This window comes from Schistocerca americana, chromosome 1 (genome assembly GCF_021461395.2).
Source record: "Schistocerca americana isolate TAMUIC-IGC-003095 chromosome 1, iqSchAmer2.1, whole genome shotgun sequence".
Lineage (NCBI taxonomy): Eukaryota > Metazoa > Arthropoda > Insecta > Orthoptera > Acrididae > Schistocerca > Schistocerca americana.
Window position 1 is genome coordinate 879,119,899 of NC_060119.1, and position 21,973 is coordinate 879,141,871.

General features: G+C 37.5%; 1 protein-coding gene across 1 annotated transcript; it reads left to right on the forward strand.

Moving 5' to 3' along the window:
- Window positions 1–3,438: 3,438 nt before the first annotated feature.
- Window positions 3,439–19,594, forward strand: LOC124594867 (YTH domain-containing protein 1-like). Its single transcript, XM_047133338.1, has 2 exons — window positions 3,439–3,909; window positions 19,274–19,594. Exons 1-2 carry the CDS (start codon window positions 3,439–3,441, stop codon window positions 19,592–19,594), a joined length of 792 nt encoding a protein of 263 aa, XP_046989294.1.
- Window positions 19,595–21,973: the final 2,379 nt, after the last annotated feature.

Sequence of the window (21,973 nt, forward strand, 5' to 3'; positions counted from 1 at the left end):
TATGCACACTGAAGATGCCAGTTCTGGTATAGGTTGCTTTGTCCGTAAAGAAGACTGATGACAGAAATCCAATAATTGTGGTCTGGTGCAAAAACCATGGACAAAATCCTTCCTGTAGAGGAAAAGCTGCTGCTGATAATCCTTGCACTCACTGCAGGTGATAGAGAAAGTAACAGTTCTCACACTTTGGCTTACACCATGTTGGCAGCCTACTTTCCAGGGGCTTGTACCAGGGTTGTCTCAATAACCTTTAGAATCCGGTCTTCCAAATCTAGTGTATGCACAGTAACCCACCTCCCTCCACATTTGTCTGTCTGAAAGAACCCATGATTGCACAAACACCCAAAGAGGGCTTAAAATGTCGTGTGATGTGGTTGGTGTCCATGAAGATTTTGGTGTAACTGTGCTGCCTCTTGACCATTTCCATCTGCCTGGCCATACACAAACACTATCTCGGTTTGTTCATGACATGAATACCGGACCATTCTGCTACTTACAGCACACTGCATCAATCACAAAGCCTGCAATAAACAAGGAACTCATGGAGCATGGCTAGAGGAACTTCGTCAGTGCCATCTACTGTGGCACATGTCCATAGGATCTTTTTTCCTCCATTTCCAGTCAGGAATCCATGTCAGTTTTATTAATGTTCACCCTGTAGTTTCAATACATCTCAATGTTAGACACAAACTTGGAAATTAACATTGAAAAGCATCATAAAACAATAAACAGTCAACTGTTCTTGGTTATCATGTGAATTGCTGTCATCTATGCGTATGACGTACAGCAGATGGTGATGCCATGTAGTCACAGTTTGTGTATCTTCCACCAGAGGAAATATATTGGCACTCATTTTGAACAGGATACAAGTGAATGACTTGAGTCTGGTTTAAAATAAAATAAACATAACATTTTATGCAGTGATAAAATGGGTAGCAATTGCCTAGACAATTCAATCAAAAACTTGTATTTAGGGATGTACATCACATGAAATCATATATAACTATTTTCCTCATTTAGTGACTTAACCCTCTTTCAGAATAATCAATTCAATTGTTTTTCTAGTAACATATTACTGTCATCTGCTGACTTATGCAGCTTTGTAATCAATCAATAATTAAAGGAATATTCCTAATAGAATGTATTGTACAGCTCCTTTTGACAATGTAGACCATATGATTCTACTTGGTAAACACAACTTTTGAAACACTGATCGATCTCAATTGCATTGATGGTGTTTTAGCCTCATAAAAGTAGGCAGTGGGTCAAATTAACCAGATTTGATTGTAGAACTAATACATTGGGAGCTTAGGTTTCATATTCCCTGTAGCTTAAACAGATGCTTGCTAGACTCCGCAATCAATTCTGATTATTGTCTTTTATTTTTTTGCTATATTCACTGTTTGCATAAGTGAAGAGTTACCCCATAATATTGTTCTGTAGACATTGGTCAACGAAAGTAAGCAAAATAGTTTAATTTACCGATCTGTGTGTCTCGAAAGTTGGCAGTATCCTTACGGCAAAAATAATTAAAGCTAAACATCTTACAAGGAGAGGTCACCAGGAGTGGGTTCTACTTTTTGACACCATCTACTGGGCTGTGCAGGTAAGGGGCACCAGTATCACATCCTGCAGTCATTCACATTGTGTGAAATAAAGCCTCCCATGACTCGGTAGAAATAATTAATTATCTATGTCAAGGGAAAGATATTGTTTGCATTAACTGCACCGATCACGTAACGCTGATGGTCTGAGTGTTAATGCCAAGCTTACTGCGATCGGCACGGCATTAACATCTCTGTTACTACTATAAATTACGATGCGTGACCGACTTTGCGCTCTCTATTGTTCTAGCACTTTCCTGTTAACCGCTCGAACAATCAGATTCTACTTTGTAAGACATGTTAGCTCTATTTCTTAATATTGTAATTATTATTTTTGTCTTATGATGTATTATTCATCGCAATTACCACAATATTATTATTTCCCACAATGATTTGCTCTGCTGAAGAGCATTATAATTTCTAAACAGGAAATGTTAAACTTTATTAACGATAACTAATTTTCACCTTAAGTTAGCAAATTCCATTGTGTTTTCTTGGCAGAAACTTGTAAACGTACGAAATAATTTTCCTGAATAATAACCTGAATTGTTGTAGAGAGAGAGAGAGAGAGAGAGAGAGAGAGAGAGAGAGAGAGAGAGAGAGAGAAGAGAGAGAGAGAGAGAGAGAGGTTTTCACAAAATTATTTAGTAGATAGATTTCCAGAGTCTCAGATATTCTATATTTCATCATTAGTCGACCCCACTTCTGGACACTAATAAGAAATGATACTTTTCTTTGCTAAGTTTTACCCTGCTCCTTAAATGCTAGCCATCATACAAACCAAAAATGATACATTTACCGCTGAATGACTTCTTCCAGAACTTCGCTACAGAAACTACAAAAGGTAATTCTCATGTTGCTGACTTAACTTATAAAAGTTACTATTTACAGTCAATAGAAGTAATCTCAATTAAAAAATATTCTCTCTATTTAACAAGATAAATAGAAAGTTATATTTTAATGGCACCCAATGTTGGGCCATGGTTTATAGTATATCTTGCAATTTTGTGAAAATCAAATTTCTCTACATCTAATATGAAAATTTTGTTCTTTTTCATACTACAATCTGATGTACTCCATTACGAGCTATTGTAATCGTCAATTCCATGTATTCAAAGCCAAAAAGCAACGAATAAGGTAAAATCACACAAATGAATTTTTATTTTTGCTCTTTCAAGTTCGTAGTTTTTTCTTCAGAAAAAATTTCCTTTGATGCTCAGTAGAAGTCAAATCATAGTTAGAAGTAGTATTAATCAGTGAATTTTGGAAGGGAGTGCTATGGAAAAGCAACGCAAGATTGTTTTTTCGTGTGCAAAAAGGAACACGAAATGGCCAATTTGGCCAAGCACTGATAAATGAACTTCGCAGAGGAAAATTAATTTATTCATTCTTGTGAATTATTATTATTGTGTGTTAATTTTAAGAGCAAATATCCGTGTGAAGATCTCTCTGACTTTGAATAACTTTTTGTTACGGTATGGTAAAAGTAGGAAAGAAAGATAATTTTCCCGCTGAAGTAATGGCTTCACCAGCTAATATTGATAGCGAAGCAGAAAATAATGATTCTTTAATGGATCTGAACTTTGACCCATTAGAAAACCCACTACTTGATCCAAATATGACAGAGAATTTAATAAAAGTGCAGTAAAATGCTGACGCTAATATAGGTGTCGAACAGGGCGAACGAGAGACAGAAAAAAACGCAATCTTAGCAGTAATGGATGTAAGCACTTTGCTCAACCCAATTACCACTTTCTTACAAAAACTTTAAATGTGTGTGTGCAACTGCGAAATTAAAGCTGAACTAGGCACCATTAAATCCGAGCTAATTACAATGAAGGCAGCTTGTGCTCCAATTTTAAATCAAGTCACCAAACTTGAAACTGACGTGAGCGAGTTGAAAACCTCTCATGATGAAGTAAAGACGAATGTGGAAACTTCAACTTCTGCAGTCACCAACATTAAGCTCAACAACAAGAAAATCCTGGACAAACAATTAGAAAGTCTCAGAAAACAATTAAATAAAGGCATATCCAATTGGATAGCAGACAAGGAATCTGAAATTGATTCAAAAATAAATGTAGCAGTCAACAATGCTGTGCAGCAGATGTGTTCCAGCGCGGAAGCAAATTATGATGAAGTACGTGATGTGCATTCCAATAAAAAAGACAAAGAAAATCCTATGTGGAAGCAAGAGATAAACCTGGAAAGAGTTATGTCAAGTGATACCAGATTGGAAAATAATTTTCCATCACATTGTGAAAATCTTATCATTGACATTACACCCACTTACGGGAATGAAAAAGTATTTCAATCACCTGATATAATGCCCGTCCAAGAAAAACACAAAAATGAACCGTGTGCTAGAACCACCAAGATAGAACAAAGTTTGTTGAAACATCGACATTTCCAAACTTTTTCCGAAGAGAAGAAGTCAGTCCACCCCACTGTCTTCATATGAGAATTCAAGAACATCTTACGACGATGTTGGATGGAGTATCAGAAGATACAGTTCATTATGTCGTACATCACAGGTGTTGCAGCTTTGTGGGCGAGCAAAACATCAGAAGTGTGTGACACATTAGCAGATTTTGAATGAGCATTTCCTTCCAAGTACTGGTACACGGGTATTCAAGAGCGATTGCGCAAAGAAGTGTATTCGCCGGAATTGTACAACCCACATAAGGGAAGCTTGCAGAAGTACTTTGAAAGATACACTGCAAAGACGAGGTACTGGTAGGAGCCAATCTCGCACAGGGAAGTGCTCCACATACTAAAGGCAAAGCTTCCTATCCAGCTAATAGAAAAGTTGATTAATGTACCGGATGAGGACTTGGAACAGTTTCTGTCCATGACCAACTCACTCGATCTCATCCAAGAAGACGCTAAGTTGTGTCAAGCTTATTCCAACAACTGCAATAGCTGTGACAATAGTGATAACACTAACATCAGTGACGGTAACAAACAACATGAGAGTGGAAAGAACCAGTACGCAAAAGTGAACGCAGCTGCCTATAGTCAAAATAATCACTCAGCAAATGAACCAAACACGAATTACGGAAATAATAAGTGGAATCATAACAATGGTCATCTGGCAAATGGTTCCAATAGAAAACGGAAAGATGGTAACCGAAATGGCTACAATGATCCCAACCATGATATGCAAACACCATGGAAAAAACAATTGGGAAATTCCTGGAATAATAGCAGTAATGTACTGACCCAGCAAGGTGCAAATGACAGGAACAAAAGTAGTCAGCAAAATCCTAATCATGGAAATGGTTGGCCTAACCAGTGGCCAATTTTATGTTTGGGAATCCACACAAAACATGATGCAAGCCATGCCTGTTATTCCGAACTCAAACAGTTGCAATAACAGTGACTACAGCTGCCCCACAACGAGTCGCGTATGTGAAGTCGTGGAGCAGGATACCAATCCACAACAGTCAAACTAGAACTGACCATTCTAATTAGCCTTCCTAGTGCATTCGTATTCCAAAGTGGAGGCAACTTTAAATCTGATCGGAACACATTGAGGTACAATGACAGTGTGGATATCAAGGAAGAACTTTTACAAGTGCCGAACACATGCGAACATACGGAAGACTATGTTGGGCAAGCTGCAACAAAAGTTTTGATGAACGGTATCAGTGTGGAAGCTATAACAGACACGGGAGCAACAGCCAGTATCATGAAATATGCATTATACAACAAAGTAAATCGCATAAGGAGACTTCCCGTTCTGCCAGTGAAAAACTGCCGCGTTTCTGGTGCATTAGGTGCATCTACACAGTGTGTGAAGCAATAGGCGGAGGCAGATTTGATAGTAGAAGATGAGCACATACAATGCCACTTCTTACTCGTAAAAAAAATTGTCGGTTTCCTGCATTCTTGGCTGGGATTTTCTGCGCAGTAGGGATGCAATGATCGACCTACATGCCGGAAAATGTGTAGTTACAAATGATGGTTAAAGAATTCCATTGCAGCTCATTAAAACTCCTAGCATGCACAACAGATACTGTCGTAATGTTGTTGTAAAATTAGTAGGTCCATGCATACAACCTATTGCGGAACAATTCGAGAAGACAGAATTCCTGCACTCAAATGATTTAGAAGCAGCTATACGCAGTAATCTTGCCACTATTAAAGCAAAAGTATCAGAATCATCCTATCTGGATAATATACAGAAGGAAGAGCTGGCGAATCTCTTTCAGGAGGACACTAATGTTTTTGCACATAAACCCGGCATAAAAAAAAAAAAAACCTTAATAGTATGACATGGAAGTTGCCCCACATGAGACATTTTGCACAACATCGTACGCCGTACCATGGACTAAAACGGAGGCTGTAAAGGTGGAAATTAGTCAAATTTTAGAGTGGGGAATCATAGAACCCTCATACTCCTCATACAACAGTCCGATTTTACCGGTTTCTAAACCGGAGGGCAAAATAAGATTAGCATTAGATGCGCGCAACATCAACAAAATTATAATACCTGCACAATCTAGGCCTGAAAACTTGGAAGAATTGCTTCAATATTTTCATGGAACTAAGTAATTTTCTAGTATTGACCTCCGATAGTCCTATTGGCAAATTTTACTCAGTGAAAGGTCAAGGAAGTATACTGCCTTTATATTTGCTGGACACAGTTGTCAATTTTGAGTGCTTCCATTTGGTTTGAATGTCAGTGTTGGAATATTTATTTCCGCACTGGACAAGGTTTTAGGACCAGCACTGTTAGATAAAGTCACAGCATATGTGGATGATTTATTAACTGCCACAACTACGTGGGAAGAACATGTTGATTTACTGCATAGAATTTTCATAAAGTTTGCTGACACGGGAATAACAGTGAACCTCACGAAGCCTAAATTTGGACGTTCAGAGTTGAAATTTCTCGGGCATATAATCTCACCCAACGGAATTGTCCCTGAGCCGACGGAATTGTCACTGACCCGGGGAAGCTCGATGCAATTGAACAATTTGCTGTACCCATGACCAAGAAACAGTTAAAGTCTTTTCTCGGCCTTGCCTCATTTTTCAGATGTTTTATGGCAAACCAGTTACTCAATAATGAAAATCTTTTGTCTCTACTACGCGAGAATAACACTTGGGGGTGGACTGGATCATGTCAGAAAGCATTCAATAAATACAAACTTGTTGCACCACCCAGATATGACGCAAGACTTTTGTATTGCTACTGATGCCTCATTTTTTAGATTGGGCTCTTGTTTGTTCCAAACCATTAGTTCTGGAAATAAATCGGAAATCAAGATAATTGGTTCTGTGAGCAGGACACTGTCAGATTGTGAAAGGTCATATACTGTAACAGAATTGGAAGCTCTGGCAGTCATATGGGCCCTTAAAAAGTTCGATTACTATGTATATGGAAAGTGTGTGAGGATCTATTGTGGCCATCAGGAACTCAGCTTTTTATTGTCACACAAATTGATACATGCGAGACTTGCACGCTGGGCGTTGGTACTGCAAGAATACTGCCTTGAAATAATGCATGTTAAAGGACAGGACAACGTCATAGCGGATGCGCTGTCGCATTTACCACAAGGCCTAACCAACTTTTCAAACTGGATAGAAAAGGCACAGGAATATGAAATTCTACTGCTTGATACTAAACAGTACCAAAATAAATTTTTGCAACTCTGTAAAAATATCAGTCAGTTACAGGATTCCGACCAACAGTAGGGAGAAATTTTAAAAGTTTTTAAACAAAATACACATCATGGTTTTAGCAAGCATTACTCAGTGAAGGATGGAATACTATATCATCGTATAGTGGAAAACAGTGATAAGTGGTATATTTGGGTACCTAGCAGCCACCTAACAGACTTAATTTGGTATACTCACAGTGTTTGGGGTCACTATTGTTCTGAAAAGTGCACAAGAAAATTACAAGATTACTGTTATTTTCCTAACCTAAATCGTATTGTTCTCGACATGTTGAAAAGGTGTACAATATGTCAAAAGTGTAAGCCAACCAACTACAGCTACCAAACGTTTTTGCAATCCATTCTGCCTACCAAACCATCTCTCTGGATGTAACTGGTACATTACCAACTAGCAGAGGAGGTGTTAAGTACTTACTAGCATTGTACGATATTTTTACGAAATATGTGAGAATGTATCCTGTGAGAGCAGCAACTTCAAAAACCATCAGTTTAAAATTAGCCACTGACTACATTCCAAACATTGGTAAAGCTGAAACCATTATTTCCGACAATGCCTCTTATCTCACTTAATTTTATTTGAGAAATTTCCTGCAAGAAAATGAAATCAATTACACACTGGTATCTTTCTACCACCCCCAGTTGAACCCGGTAGAAAGAATTTTCTATGAATTTCATAGATACATACATTTCTCAACAGAAAACCAAGTGGATAGATCACGTGAAACCATTTCAGAAAATTTATCATCACATCCCACATTCTTCCACACATTTCACGCCACACGAACTGATGTTTGACAAGCCACAGGAAGAAGATTGGATCAAACCTTTACCAAGAATAACTCGCACTACATTTTCTCATGATGAAAAAGTTAAGGAAGCCTTGCAAAACTTAATGAAACTTGCAGTGCAATGCAAGAAACACCACAACGCGTGTGTGCAAAATGTTGTTACTTTTCAAACTGGTGAGAAGGTATTAGTAAAAAACCACCGTAAGTCATCATGTCTTAAAAGACTGAATAAAAAGTGGCAAAGACTTTTTATTGGACCCTATTTAATAAATGAGATGCCTCACGAAGGTAGCTATTTATTAAAAGTGTCATTTACAAATAAAGTTACAGGGTTATATAACCACATGGACCAGAGAAAGTACTATGAATGATAAGGTGTACATTGGAAAACAAACACTTTCTACACTTCGTGAAGTGAACTTTATTATTGAAATGTGATTCATTTTTATGATGTGTATATAGTGTACATAGCTAATGACCTGTATGTTACTAATGTATTCTATTTTTCAGTACTTAGGTTTTAAGTTTGTATTTTTTGAATAGAGTGAAATATTTACTACTTACAGGTGATTAATCATTTAACAAGCCATCATTTTATTCAATTTCTTGACAAGATTTGCATAGGCATTACTTGTCTATTTTTCATAAAGATAAACTTAGAAGTTAAAGAAAGAAATACATAGATCTTTTGCTTTTCTTTTAAAATCAGTTTTTAGTACTTAAAGAGTTTTGATGGTTCTGATGAACGTTTTCATTTTCCATAGTCATTTAAAAGTAGATTCTCAATTTATGGTGATGTATAGTTCTAAGTATGTTTTATATTTGTCTTAGTGTACGAAAGTCCCTATGGTGAATCAAAGGAAATGACTTCCTTTTTACTTATCAGTATATACATGCTTCACATGCGTAAGTGATAACCGATTGGCTTTTATTTTCTTTATTTTTGCTTTCCGCCAGTAGGTATAAAGCCGCAAGATTTTTTCCTCTCTTGGCTGAGCAATAGAAACTTCATTTGTGTGAGTAAAGTTATGCTTTCTCGAGTAAATATGTAAATGAGCGTAATCCACAAATGACTGAATTTTGTAAACTTCTTGTGTGAAATTCATGTTAATTCTGGACAGTAATGACGGTGTAATGATCAAAATATGTTACTGTGAAACTTAACGATGAGACCTCCATCATATGTGTAAATTTTGTACACAGCAGGGAACTTTCCGTGGACTGTGTTAAATAAACTTTCGGTGGAACTTACAAGGGACAATTCACGATGAATGCGTCAGTAGAGACTTCCACCATAAAGCGTGTTGGCGTATTTTCCTATGGATAAACTTTGTGATTCTCTGAGAACTTTACAACAAGGCAAAGTTTATCACAACTAAATGTGTATTGTGTTATAAAAGTTTTAGACTTGTGAACAGTGTTATCATGCATGGTTTTGTGTGGTGACATTTCTCCACATATTGCTACATGTAAATTGTGTGGAGTGCTTGTTTCAGTGAACAAAGACTGTGTGAAAACCAGACATTGATATCTGAACCATGTACCAGACAGAATCTGTACCAGAACCACAAATTCGATCTACTTGTAGAAGACTGTGTTTCGTAAGTGCATCGGAACACTGAGTCGATGTTCTTCCTTCGGCATGAACATTCACATATCAGCTGGAGTCTATGTCAAGAGAACCATTATTGACAAATTACCGGAGCAGTGCATGGAGCAAACCAGTATTCGTCAAACCGCTTGTAGTGCAGCTCTGTGTGTAATGGCTATCTGTCACGCCCCACATAACTTAAAATGCACCGCGAGGATGACAAAGTTCAGGACTCTGGTTTTGTTTAACCTCCTGACTTACCTTACGGGACACTAACATCTGAAAATACAGTTTTTATAATATATACTCGACCTATTTCATGTACATTGCCACTGAGCTGCCATACCTCCTTACTGGGCCGCGATGCAGAGAATTGGAAGAGTTCTGTTCCATTCCAAAGGAAGGAAGGAAGGAAGGAAGGAAGGAAGGAAGGTTGCAGCCGGAAGCCGAGGGTGAATTGCAGCTGATTCATCACCACCTATCCAGTATCTGGGGGGCAAACACATCTTTAGTACCTTTAAACGCAGGCCCCTGGATGACGATTCTATGCTTCATAACCTCTATATCAGCACTGCAATCAACATCCTACAATCAACCAACACCATGAAGACATCGAGTTTGCTTTGCATTATATAGAATCATTCTGAAAAATCAAACCACATCTAACTAAAAAGCTGTCTATAAAGTAAACTAACACCTAACGCAAATAATGCAGTACACATGCAGTAAAATTCACGAATGCATTTATTTGACAAAAAATATTTTCTATAACAAGTATCTTGTATAACAGTAACACTGATTCTAATAATGTTTTTGCATTGTATAAAATACCTGATATATTTAAATTTCCTTTTTTAAGCTGTTATAAACTGTTACATGTATTACTATTTAACAGTACGAAATTGAAATACTGAAGAAATTACCTAAGCTATCTTCAAATTTGACTGAGATATTAGTGAGTACAAAAATGTATTTAACATCCTATACAGTTTTATCGTAATGAAATAATTACTATAAAGATTTTCTTTCTTGCAATAACAATTTGCTATCCTAATGTGAAGTGTGTATGATTCGTCTATAAGATATAAAATACTTGAATTATTTAACTCACTCGCATTTACAGCTTTAACCAAACTAAGAATGTTGTATCATACAGTAATTGGAAAATATTTAGATTTGTGGAGAAAGCATAATGTTGTATATGACACCTATGCTTCCAAAACATTATGTAACTACAATAACTACTGTACTAGAGAAACTGCTGATTTTTTATTATAACTAAGTAAATTATTGGATTATATAATTTTTATCCATAATGAAAGACAAACGATCTTTGTGAGATGTGTGTTCCTTGGCTCATGAGAACTCTTTTTTTTCCTCTCATATCTGGTTTCGTTTTTTTCCTGTTCCCCTCTGCCAAATGGGTGAGACCATCATGATAACAAAACTGGCAACTGGCAAGTTAATATGAGGACACACACAGTAGGAATGAGCAGCCAATTAAGGCTCGTATGTATAAGTGACTAAAGACATGTAAACCCGAAAAAGATTTGTAATCGTCTATACAAGGACATATTATTTTAAAATTCCAATTAGAAATATAAATTTTAAAATACGAGTCTGGGGGGACGATGTGAAATAACGCCTCCTGTGACTCGGTAAAAATAATTAATTATTTATGTCAAAGGAAAGATATATTTTGAATTAACTGCAGCGATAATGTAACGCTGATTGAGTGTTAATGCCAAGCTTACTGTGATCGGCGCGGCACTAACATCTCTGTTACTACTATAAATTATGAAGCGAGACTGTTTTTGTGTTCTCTATTGTTCTAGCGCTTTTCTGTTAGCCTTTCGAATGATCAGATTCTACCTTGTAAAACATTTTAGCTCTAGTGAGCTCTATTTCTTAATATTGCAATTATTATTTTTGTCTTATGACATATTATTCATCGCAATTACCGCAATATTATTATTTCCCACAATGATTTGCTCTACTGATGAGCAATCTAATTTTTAAACGGAAATGTTAAACTTTACTAACAATGACTAATTTTCACCATAAGCTGGCAAATTCTGCTGTGTTTTCTTTGCAGAAGATGTCTGTCATGAAACTTGTAAATGTACAAAATAATTTTTCTAAATAATAACCTGAATTACTGTGTGGGAAAAAAATTTAGCATTTAGATTTCCAGAGTCCCAGATATTCTATATTTAATCATTGGTCGACCCCACCTCTGGACACTAATAAGAAAAAATACTTTTCTTTGCAAAGTTTTACCCTGCTCTTTAAGAGCTAGCCATCGTACAAACCAATAGTGATAGATTTACTGCTGAATGACTTCTGGAAGAACTTCGCTACAGAAACTACAAAAGGTAAATCTCATGTTGCTAACTTAACTTATAAAACTTACTATTTACTGTCAATAGAAGTCATCTCAATTAAAAAAATATTATTTCACGTAATATAAATAGAAAGTTATATTTTAATTGGTAGTCCATTGTTTGCGAGCAGGTCAGCTACATGGATTTTTCTTGTTTCACATTTACTCAATATGCACACCTAAAACTTTCTACCTTTGCCTTATTAACACTACATTAGCAGGAGGTGGGCTATTTTTCACAGAACAAAACTGGATGAGCTTTGTTTCATCCAAGGTTACAACTATCCCATTTGTGCAAAACCAGTTAACAACTTTCACAAAATTTACTATATCCTTGTTGATTCTTTTTTCAACTTAACAATAATGATTGTATTACCTACAAAATTCTGCCTCATGATTCAAATAAGCTGTAAACGCAGAGCGAGAACACTAAAGGGATGATGATCAAACCTAAGGAATGCCCAATGTCATTATTCCCCCTGTAGATGATGTAGCACCCTTGTCTGTATTATTCAAACATCCTAATCAAAATACTGCAATTAAATGGGAAATAAACCAGGCATGAGGTGACACATGTATGCCATTTAAACTCAGACTTAGCTTCTCAAATGGAATTTTATGACTGCCACAATCATATCTCTTCAGTAAGTTGCAGAAGGCCCCAATTTGTGATATTTTTTAATCACTTAAAATTTATTAGTTGCTTGGTAAATGAACTCCAAACAGTTATAGACTAAGTATTCCATTACAACATGTGTGTGATGATCTTTGAGACAATAATGTTCCCAAAAGTTTAGGAAACTTACGAGGAATGATACTGGTCAGTAGTTATTTACATCTGTGACGTCACCTTTCTTACAGAAAAGCCTAAAAATGTATGTTTTAATCTGCTTGGGAAAAATGCTGAACTAAGCATATATTACAAGTGTGTCCAAGAACTTAACAATGTCATGAATTTTTAGTGTCTTATTGGGTACACCATCAACCTTATACAAAATTTTACTTTTGTGGATAGTGATTAACTTTTTTTACAGATTCCAATGGTCTGTATATTAATCTGATTTGATACGATTCCCCATCCTCATTATTCAAAGATCTAAGTTGCTGACACATAATGATGATTCTAATGATTTAAAATATTGTATTATTGTAGTTAGTTAATTATGTGTTCTATTGACCAATCTCACAGTATCCGTTATGATGTGGAATGTGTCAACACCATCAAACGAATTTCCTCCAGATATCCTGTCATAAGTACTTTTAGACGGTGGACATTTTGAACATTTGGTGACAAAAGTGCAGTTTTATGGCAGTGGTTATGATGGCTTCTTATACGATTTTCCTTTTGTTGTTGTTATTGGCAACATAATTTTAGAATGCAAATATGTATCTTGAAATTAAATTTGTGCAGTTTTTGATCATGAGATGTTATTAATTTTAAATCTTCAGACCACAATTTTTGTTTGATAAATCTAATCACTTTATTGTGAACAGGATAGGTATTACTCACCATATAGAGTTGCGGCTCATCATCTCTGCTATATGGTGAGTAGCAAACTATCCTTTTCATAATATTGTTACAGTCCTCCTGGATGTCCCACTGTTTAGTCTAATCACTTTGTAACATTATGATTCTTCGATGCAGTAACAGAAACAACAGAACTGTCACTATACATGACTTGTGAATCATTCATCGATATCGTGTCCTTTGTCATTCAATTGAAGAGTAGGTCTAACACGATGTACCCTTGTGTCATTAGTATCAGTTTAATTTAAAACTTTTTCCACTATTTCAAATTTGTATTAGTCTGCATCAATCTGAAACAGCTGATCAACTGGATGTGACAGTTCAGTCTAATATTCAGAACAGAGAGATATTACAGTTTAAATGCTGTATTTCTCATAGCTATATTTGGATTATGTAGAGAGAAAAGTTGTTCAATTTGTCTGCTTCAGGTCTCTGACACCAGCAGTGGAAATTAATTTACTTGTGAGGGAAGTTGATACTAGTAACAGTAATGAATGTTGCTATGATAAGAGACCATTTGCCATTTTGTGAGGACTTTCTCACTGCATGAAAACATACAATTCTGAAAAAAAAAATTTGGGCAGAAAGATTTGATAACCACATATACAGTTCAGTGCTGAGTTCACGCCTACTGCCTACCACCACCACCACCACCACCACCACCACCACTTTCACGCTCCAATTTCCCGAGTGTGATGTCAAGTGCTCACCATCTCCCCCTAGCTTCCTAGCTCTTCTGTTCCTGGATGTCTTCTGACTGAAATCCTCTCTTCTCCACATCTGATTTCACTGTGTCTATACAGCATTTCCTGGGGCCTTCTACATGGTCCTTTGTCTTTGACATTCATTTTCAATTTTTTTTTACTGGTCTTTCCTCATCCACTCTCATAAAGCAACCATAGTGCTTCATCCAGTGTTTGTTCATTACATTACAAAAAGGGATTTCAATGCCAGCTAAATTTTTCTTCACCTCATTTTTGATTTTGTTTGGTTCATAGCTCTTTTAACCTCATTTCCTTGAAATCTACTGTAGCCTTTTGCCAGTAGAGTATGTCACTAAACCCTAAGTGGGAACTGACGTGAAGTATTTATGGTACATGGTGTTTGTTTTTCTGGTATTTTGTGGTCCAATTGAATGTTTCTGATTTGATTGTAAAAACTGGATGCTTTGTATGTCACGCTGATTATTTCCTGGTTAATAATGTTGTCTTTGGAAGTTATGCCGCTGATGTATTTGAAATGGGAAATCAATTCCAATTTTGTCCCTTCAAATACAAGTTCAAGGTTGTTCCTTCCCTGTTTATGGCCATTTCTAAACTCTTAGTGTTACTTCATTCCAAAATTTCTGAATTTACCGTTCCTGTCTGTCCGCTCTTTCTGTACCCCAGTTTCCGTTTTCCCCCCTAGCAGAACAACATCGACAAACATTAAGGCAATTGCTTCGCTGCCCATTTTCTTGGTAGGTTTCATAATCTTAGCAATTACTATACAAGAGTGGCAATATGGGACTTCTTTATTGGACACCCCTCTTCGGCTCAAACCATTCGAATCATCCCTGCCTATCTGGACACAGATGTAGCAATTCTGGTATAACATCTCTCCTTGTCCAGTTGAACACTTTGGCACCTTGAGATTTTCCACACATTCTCAGATCTTGTTTTGGACACTTACCCTCAACCTCTATAAACGACCATCCTTACATATTAAAAGATGGTCCAAAGAATGCATCACTTGCAAACAGCGCAACCTTGGACCCAAATTCTTTAGTAATACATGTATGTCAATAAAACACGTATTTTGAAAAAGTGAGCACTAACATCATTTTGTGCTGTAAATAACCCTGCAACATGCAGAAGTGTCTTGTATGACATCAATTTTGCTAATTCTTTTATGTTCATAATGAAGGGAGTAAAGCATATTAATGATAATTAATTGTTATCTGAGGCAATGGAAGTAATTAATGACAGCTATTTCTATCTACAATAACACTTGACTCCTAACAGAACATGTGGTGGATTCATCCAGTATATAGTATGGGGACTTGTTTAAGAGAGTTAGGCAGGAGTGTTATATTGTCTTGCACACTGAAAGATGAGACATCTATCACTGTATGAGAGTTGGGGGTGGGGGGAGGAGGGGGGGCTTGTTGCTGTTTCCGTTTCATATGATGGGAGTTACGAGCATCCCTAGATGAAATGCAATGCATACTCGTCATATTACAATGTCTGACTGTCTTGGATTTTGCTGATGCTGAAGCTCTTGACATTTGTGTTTGCTTACCAATAAAATACTTTGACGATGCAGATATGAGCAAAAAATGGTTTACTACTTACTTATTTTATTTTCCATTTTGTGCAGAAATATTTCAGTATGTTCGTTTTATGTCCTGTTGAAGAAACATATAAAAAAAAGTGTACAGAGAGATCATTTGAAAAGAAACTGAGTAGCGACATTCATAACCATAAGTATAAGCATTTCCTTCTCATATCTTTTATATAAAAATAAACAACAATGCTAGCATAACAGCATTAAAATGTGGCCGGGGAGGGAGAAAAAAAGAAAAGAGTTCTTGCCAAAGTAGTACACTCAAAGTAAGTAAGGACTACTGATATAATTTGAGCATAGAGTCTTTACGTAATTGCCAACAGATCACCAAGGGAAAACAACTTCTCAAGTAGAGAGCTAAGGATTTACGCATATCAATACCAAAGACAATTGGCAGTATCAGTTTCAGAGATGCATTCACTCTATGGAATCCGAAATAACTGCAAGAGAATAAAACATACAATGACCGTATCTCTGGATTGCCTGCACCAGTACCATGGAGAGGAGTGTGTGTCAGTGTCCCGTATTTGCAGTCAGTCAAAAGGCACTGCCACTACAATGAATAGTGAATAGCACTGTCAGGGCAGTGAAGTGATATAGTTCACTCCTGAGGAAGTACTTAAATTTGCTCTGATTACAATACCCAACTGATTGTTGATTTCTACGAAGGTAAATCCAGCTTGAAAGTCTCTCGGGCATGCAGCCAGTTTGACTGACTGTTGTAGAACGAATTTTTGATGGCGCAACAGGCTGTCATCATTAGGTTACCCCTGCTCTCCGATATCCTGGACCAGGGGGTGTGATATAAATACCGGTCATCTCCCCCCTCCACTGATCCTGTGAAGGGACTGTGCAATGTGTCAGCTGCGGTGGTGGAGGTAGCTCACGCTTGGGAATCGAGTAGTGGTCATCAGTCTGTGCCCCACCTTCGCCATGCTCAGTGTACCATTTCCACTGTGTTTGGAGAATTCCCAGTGCCAGATCCCATGCCTGACTAAGCTGAAATGTATTGTCCGTGTTGATGAGGTTCTCATGTAGCTGAATTTCAATAGCCTCCTTGTATACACAGCAGGAATACTGGGATGTGTTTTGCTGAATTTTTGTATCTTCCTCTTTCATCTTGCAGTTGGTTTCAAGGCAATGTTAAGCAACTGCTGATTTTGTAGGCTGCTGGAGGTCAGTGTGCCGTTTTTGTTAAATGCACCTTTCTTCAACTGTGTGAATGGTTTGTCCAACCATGCATTCCCACGCTCAGATCGTATATAATACAGTCCACATTTTCAGAGTCCCAGATCGTCTTTTATTGTTCCAACAAGGGATTTGGTATTTGCTGGTGGGCAGTACACACATTTGATATACAGAGTGATTCATGAAGGTATGGAGATATTTTAATATGCTATTCTACAAGTAAAACTAACGAAAAAAGTTCATATAAACATAGGTCCGCAAATGTTTAGTTGTGGAGTCACGGCTAATAAAAGGTTTTGCCTGAAATTTAGCAACTTCACTAATATGAAGCCATCACAAAACAGTGAGTATGATTTCCATTTATTTTGTTGTTAATGGTCTGGGGAATCTAATAAAACATGTCCCAGACATGTATCTGCAGCACTTTTCCAGAACATCCAGAGAAGCAAAGATTATTATTCAAGTAGATTTTTTTACTTTCATTAAGACTGTAGAAACATTTATGTCATTGTTGGCAACTGTTACCAAGTTGTCTCAGTAGTTTCCTAACCTAGTTTTCTGTATTGTTCAGTGAAAGAACATAATAACAACAGTGTATTTAAGTGAAACCACATAGTAACTGTAGTAGATTATTTATGAAATAGGGTTGCCTTTCAAATTTACGACAGAGTCAAACGCCAATATACTGTTTATTTGTGGCAAATGTGATGGTAATGCTATGACTGCAGATAACGAATATTATTTACGTCATCCAACTTGCAGGATTCCGAATGCATGAGTCATTAATGGAGTATTTCAAATGTTATGGGAGACAGGTTCTCTACCTAGCGTTCATAATCAGTACGAGTGTTCAATATGTGAAGATGATGAGGATACTATGAACGCTGTTCACCGTAGCCCAGGTACCAGTACACGACTTATCTCTCAACGATTAGGCATTTTGCAATCTAAGGTATGGCATACACTGAAGTACTATAATCTGTATCCTTACAATAAACAAAAAGTGCATCATTTACATCTGGGAGATCTTGCCCTCCACTCGGAGTTGTGCAACTGGTTAAATATTAATCGGCAGTTACACAAATACATTTTATTTACTGAGTTTACTCAAAACAGTATAAACAATTTACATAAGGAGAACGTATGGTCTGAAGCAAACCCACATGCAACAGTGCAACACCATTTCCAGCAGCAATTTAGCATAAATTTGTGGTATGGTATAATCAACACACACTTTATTTGACCATTCATTTTCCCAGGACATCTAACTGGCGAGATGTACTTACAATTCCTTCAAGAAGAAATGCCCCACTTGCTCGAAGATGTTCCACTTGCTACGCAATGGCAAATGTATTTTCAACAAGACAGTGCGCCACCACATTTCACCAACAATGTTACTACACATTTGAATGAATATTTTCCCCAGAAATGGAATGGTCGTGGTGCTACACGTCTGTGGCCACTCAGATCGCCCGATTTAACATCAATCAATTTTTGTATTTGGGGTTGGATGAAAGACATAGTTTATGAGGACGAAGTCAATACACGTGAGGCATTACTTGGTTGCATTATGAATGCAATAGACGAAACTAAGAAAATCCCTGTGAAACTGGAACAAGCAACAAAATCTGTTCATACATGTGCACCTAAATGCGGCGGAGACATTTTTGAACATTTATTGTGAAAGTATTGTGAAACTATATGTACACCATACAACTTCCTTAACAGCAAGATTTGTTTTTTCCTGTTTAACATGAATTCATGTGTGCTATGGTATTAACCCTTTCAGGATGCGAGGCCCTTATTCGTGGCCTGATGTGGCAGTCGTTATGGGACGCGAGGCCCGTATATGTGGCCTGATTGCCGCGCCACACACCCAGTGCTGTATCTAGGGACTGGCTTGGAGTATCGACACTGGACGGGGCGCATTCTGTTGGGAAAAATGTGAACTACACGTGGAGTGCAGGTGATCAGCATATGCTCAACCCCTCTCCAACAACCCCCCCCCCCCCCCCCGCCGCCCCACAGCGCTCTGCTAATTGGTCGCACTGTTGCTAGGGAGCTCGCATGACACCTGCAGTCATGTTTATGTTTGCGCTTCAGTGATTTATTGTCTTCTGAATGAAGTGGTAATTTTTGTGTTAGTGGCTACATAATTATGGCTCATTTATGCAATAAGGACAATGAGAGTTTGCTGAATGACAGTAATGAAGAGTGGAATGTAGACGAAGATGATGGTGAGAGTGAGTGGTCAGGAAGTATTGATGATGACGAAAAAGATGATGAAGAGGAAGATGAAGAGGGAAATGAAGATAATGAGGAAGAAAATGAAGAAAATGTCATTGAAGAAAATGAAGATGATGGTGGTGGTGATTTGAATGACGGCACTGGCGCGAAAAATGGTGGTCCTCGGGGCGGTGGTGAATGGACAGATATTACAGGAAACGGGGAGCTTCCTAATGACATAGATTTTGTGCCAGAAAGGGAAAAAAATTTCTGAAGCAGTTACAAATTGTAGGAGTTTCCTACATTTTTTCCAACTATATTTTTCTGATGAACTTTTGAATAACATTGTGGCCGAGACAAACCGATATGCTAATGATAAGATTAAAAAATGAGCCCCATGAAACCCCGTTTGCAGTGGAAAGTTTGGCATGATGTGACTGACGGAAATGAAAGCTTTTTTGTGTACCATTCTCAACATGGCGATGAATGAAAAAAGTGACGAAAAAGCCTACTTTTCTACTGACTGGACAACAAAGCAGGACTTTTTTCTAGAAGTATTTTCACCATGACCAATTTTTGCAACTTTACCAGGCCTTTCACATTTGTCCTCTGCCTCCTCGGAGCTCATCAAAATTAGCTACTTGAGCCCAAAATGTGAAGAATGTCGCTGATTCCATTGCCAGCAAGTGTCGAGAGCACTTTTCTCCAGGAGAGAAAATTACAGTGGATGAGTCTACTGTCGGTTTCAAGGGAAGAATTGTGTTCAAGTGCTATAATCCTCAGAAACCGACGAAATGGGGCCTACGAGTCTACGTCCTGGCCGATTCCGAAACAGGATACATTTCGACGTTTGAGCCCTACTACGGGTCCCTTAAGACAGAGTCCTTAGTGCGCCCTGAACTTCCCTCTACGTCCTTCATATGTTTGTTCCACTACAGCAAGATCGCCCGGCTGAGGGGAGGCACAAGTACACCGACAGATATTATACAAGCTTACAGTTGGTGGAGGAATTGAAGAAAGAACAAACCTCATCTAACCAGGACAATAAGGGCAAAGCGAAAAGGTTTACTGGTTGAGGTAATTAGCTTATTTCACTAAATATTTTACAAAATAGGACTGTACAAAATTTACCATTATTTTTTTACTTGCAGGTAAAGGGAAAAAAGCTGTCAAAACTCAAAAATGGTGATGTGAAGGCATTCGAGAATGCAGTGGCAGTTATTCCAGCATGGAAAGACAAAAAGCCGGTTATCAGGGAATCTACTCATCACAAATATGCTATACAAGAAATCACCTAGAAAAAGTGGGGAGGCGGTGAAGAGGTGATCCAGAAGCCATCAATGATTTGTGATTACACAGCAAATATGGGAGCCGTAGACAGAGCCGATCACTACTGTGTGATGTACCATTTTGCCAGAAAATCCCTCAAATGGAGGAGGATAATTTTCTTCTGGTTATTCGAGGTATGATATTCACTTTCCTAATAGGCCTTGGCCTACTCAGTAAATTTTTATTTTGACAAAAGGGTAATTGTTCTGGCTAATAATTGTTCTGGCTAATTTCAGGTGGGGATTGTCAATGCTTACTTGCTATATGTCATCATAGCAAAGAAAAGAGGAGAGACACCAAAGAGTCATTTGCAGTTTCGGAAGAGTCTCGTCAAGGAGCTCAACTAACCCAATCAAGGAAGAGGCCACGCTCTGAGCGTGGTGACCTACACAGGATGGATGGGCTGTACCATGCTATCGCACAATGGACACTGGGAAACAGGGTGATTGTGTCGTTTGCAGTGATCGCTCCAAGCCAGGAGGGCAAAAACAGTCCCCCTTTTTTTGTGAAACTTGTCCTTCCAACCCTTTTCTTCACTTGCCTGAGTGCCTCAACAGCTATCAACCTCTCAACTAAAAAAAAATTAAAAATCAATTTTTCATTTTTTTCTATTTTAGCACCACCACCAAGTCAAAAAGTGCACGATATGGAATAATGAAAGACCATGTTTGAAGCTTCATTTAAAAAAATAAAAAACTGTAGATTTTATAAGCGAAGTAAGAAACCTAAGGGATATGGAACCCACACAGTGCCGCCGAATTGCTCCGCTTTGGGGAAACGCACTCCATCCTGAAAGAGTTAATAAAAGCAGATTATCTGACACATTCATACAGTTTCAGTTAACGTTATAAGCATCATTTTTCCAAAATTAAATTCTCCACAACTTCTGTTGAAAACTTCGTGCCAATGCCTGGAATTTTAAAAACAAATTGGGCCACGTAGTAAATAAATTAAAATTTTTACGAAATTACGTCTTTGCTTCTTTGGATGTTCTGGAGAACTACTGCAGAAACACATCTGGGACATGTTTTATTAGTTTCACTAGATCGATAACAACAAAATAAATGGAAATCTTGTTTTACTTTAAACTTGTACAGTTTTGCAATGGCTTCATATTAGCAAAGTTGGTAAATTTCAGGCAAAAAATCTTTTATTAGTCATAACTCCGCAAATAAACATTTATGGGCCTGTTTATATCAACTTTTTTCTTTAGTTTTACTTATAGAATGATATAACATATTAAAATATTTGCATACCTTCGTGAATCAGCCTGTATATCAATCTAGCTGCTTGCCCATATGATAATGTATGCTACCACACTCCA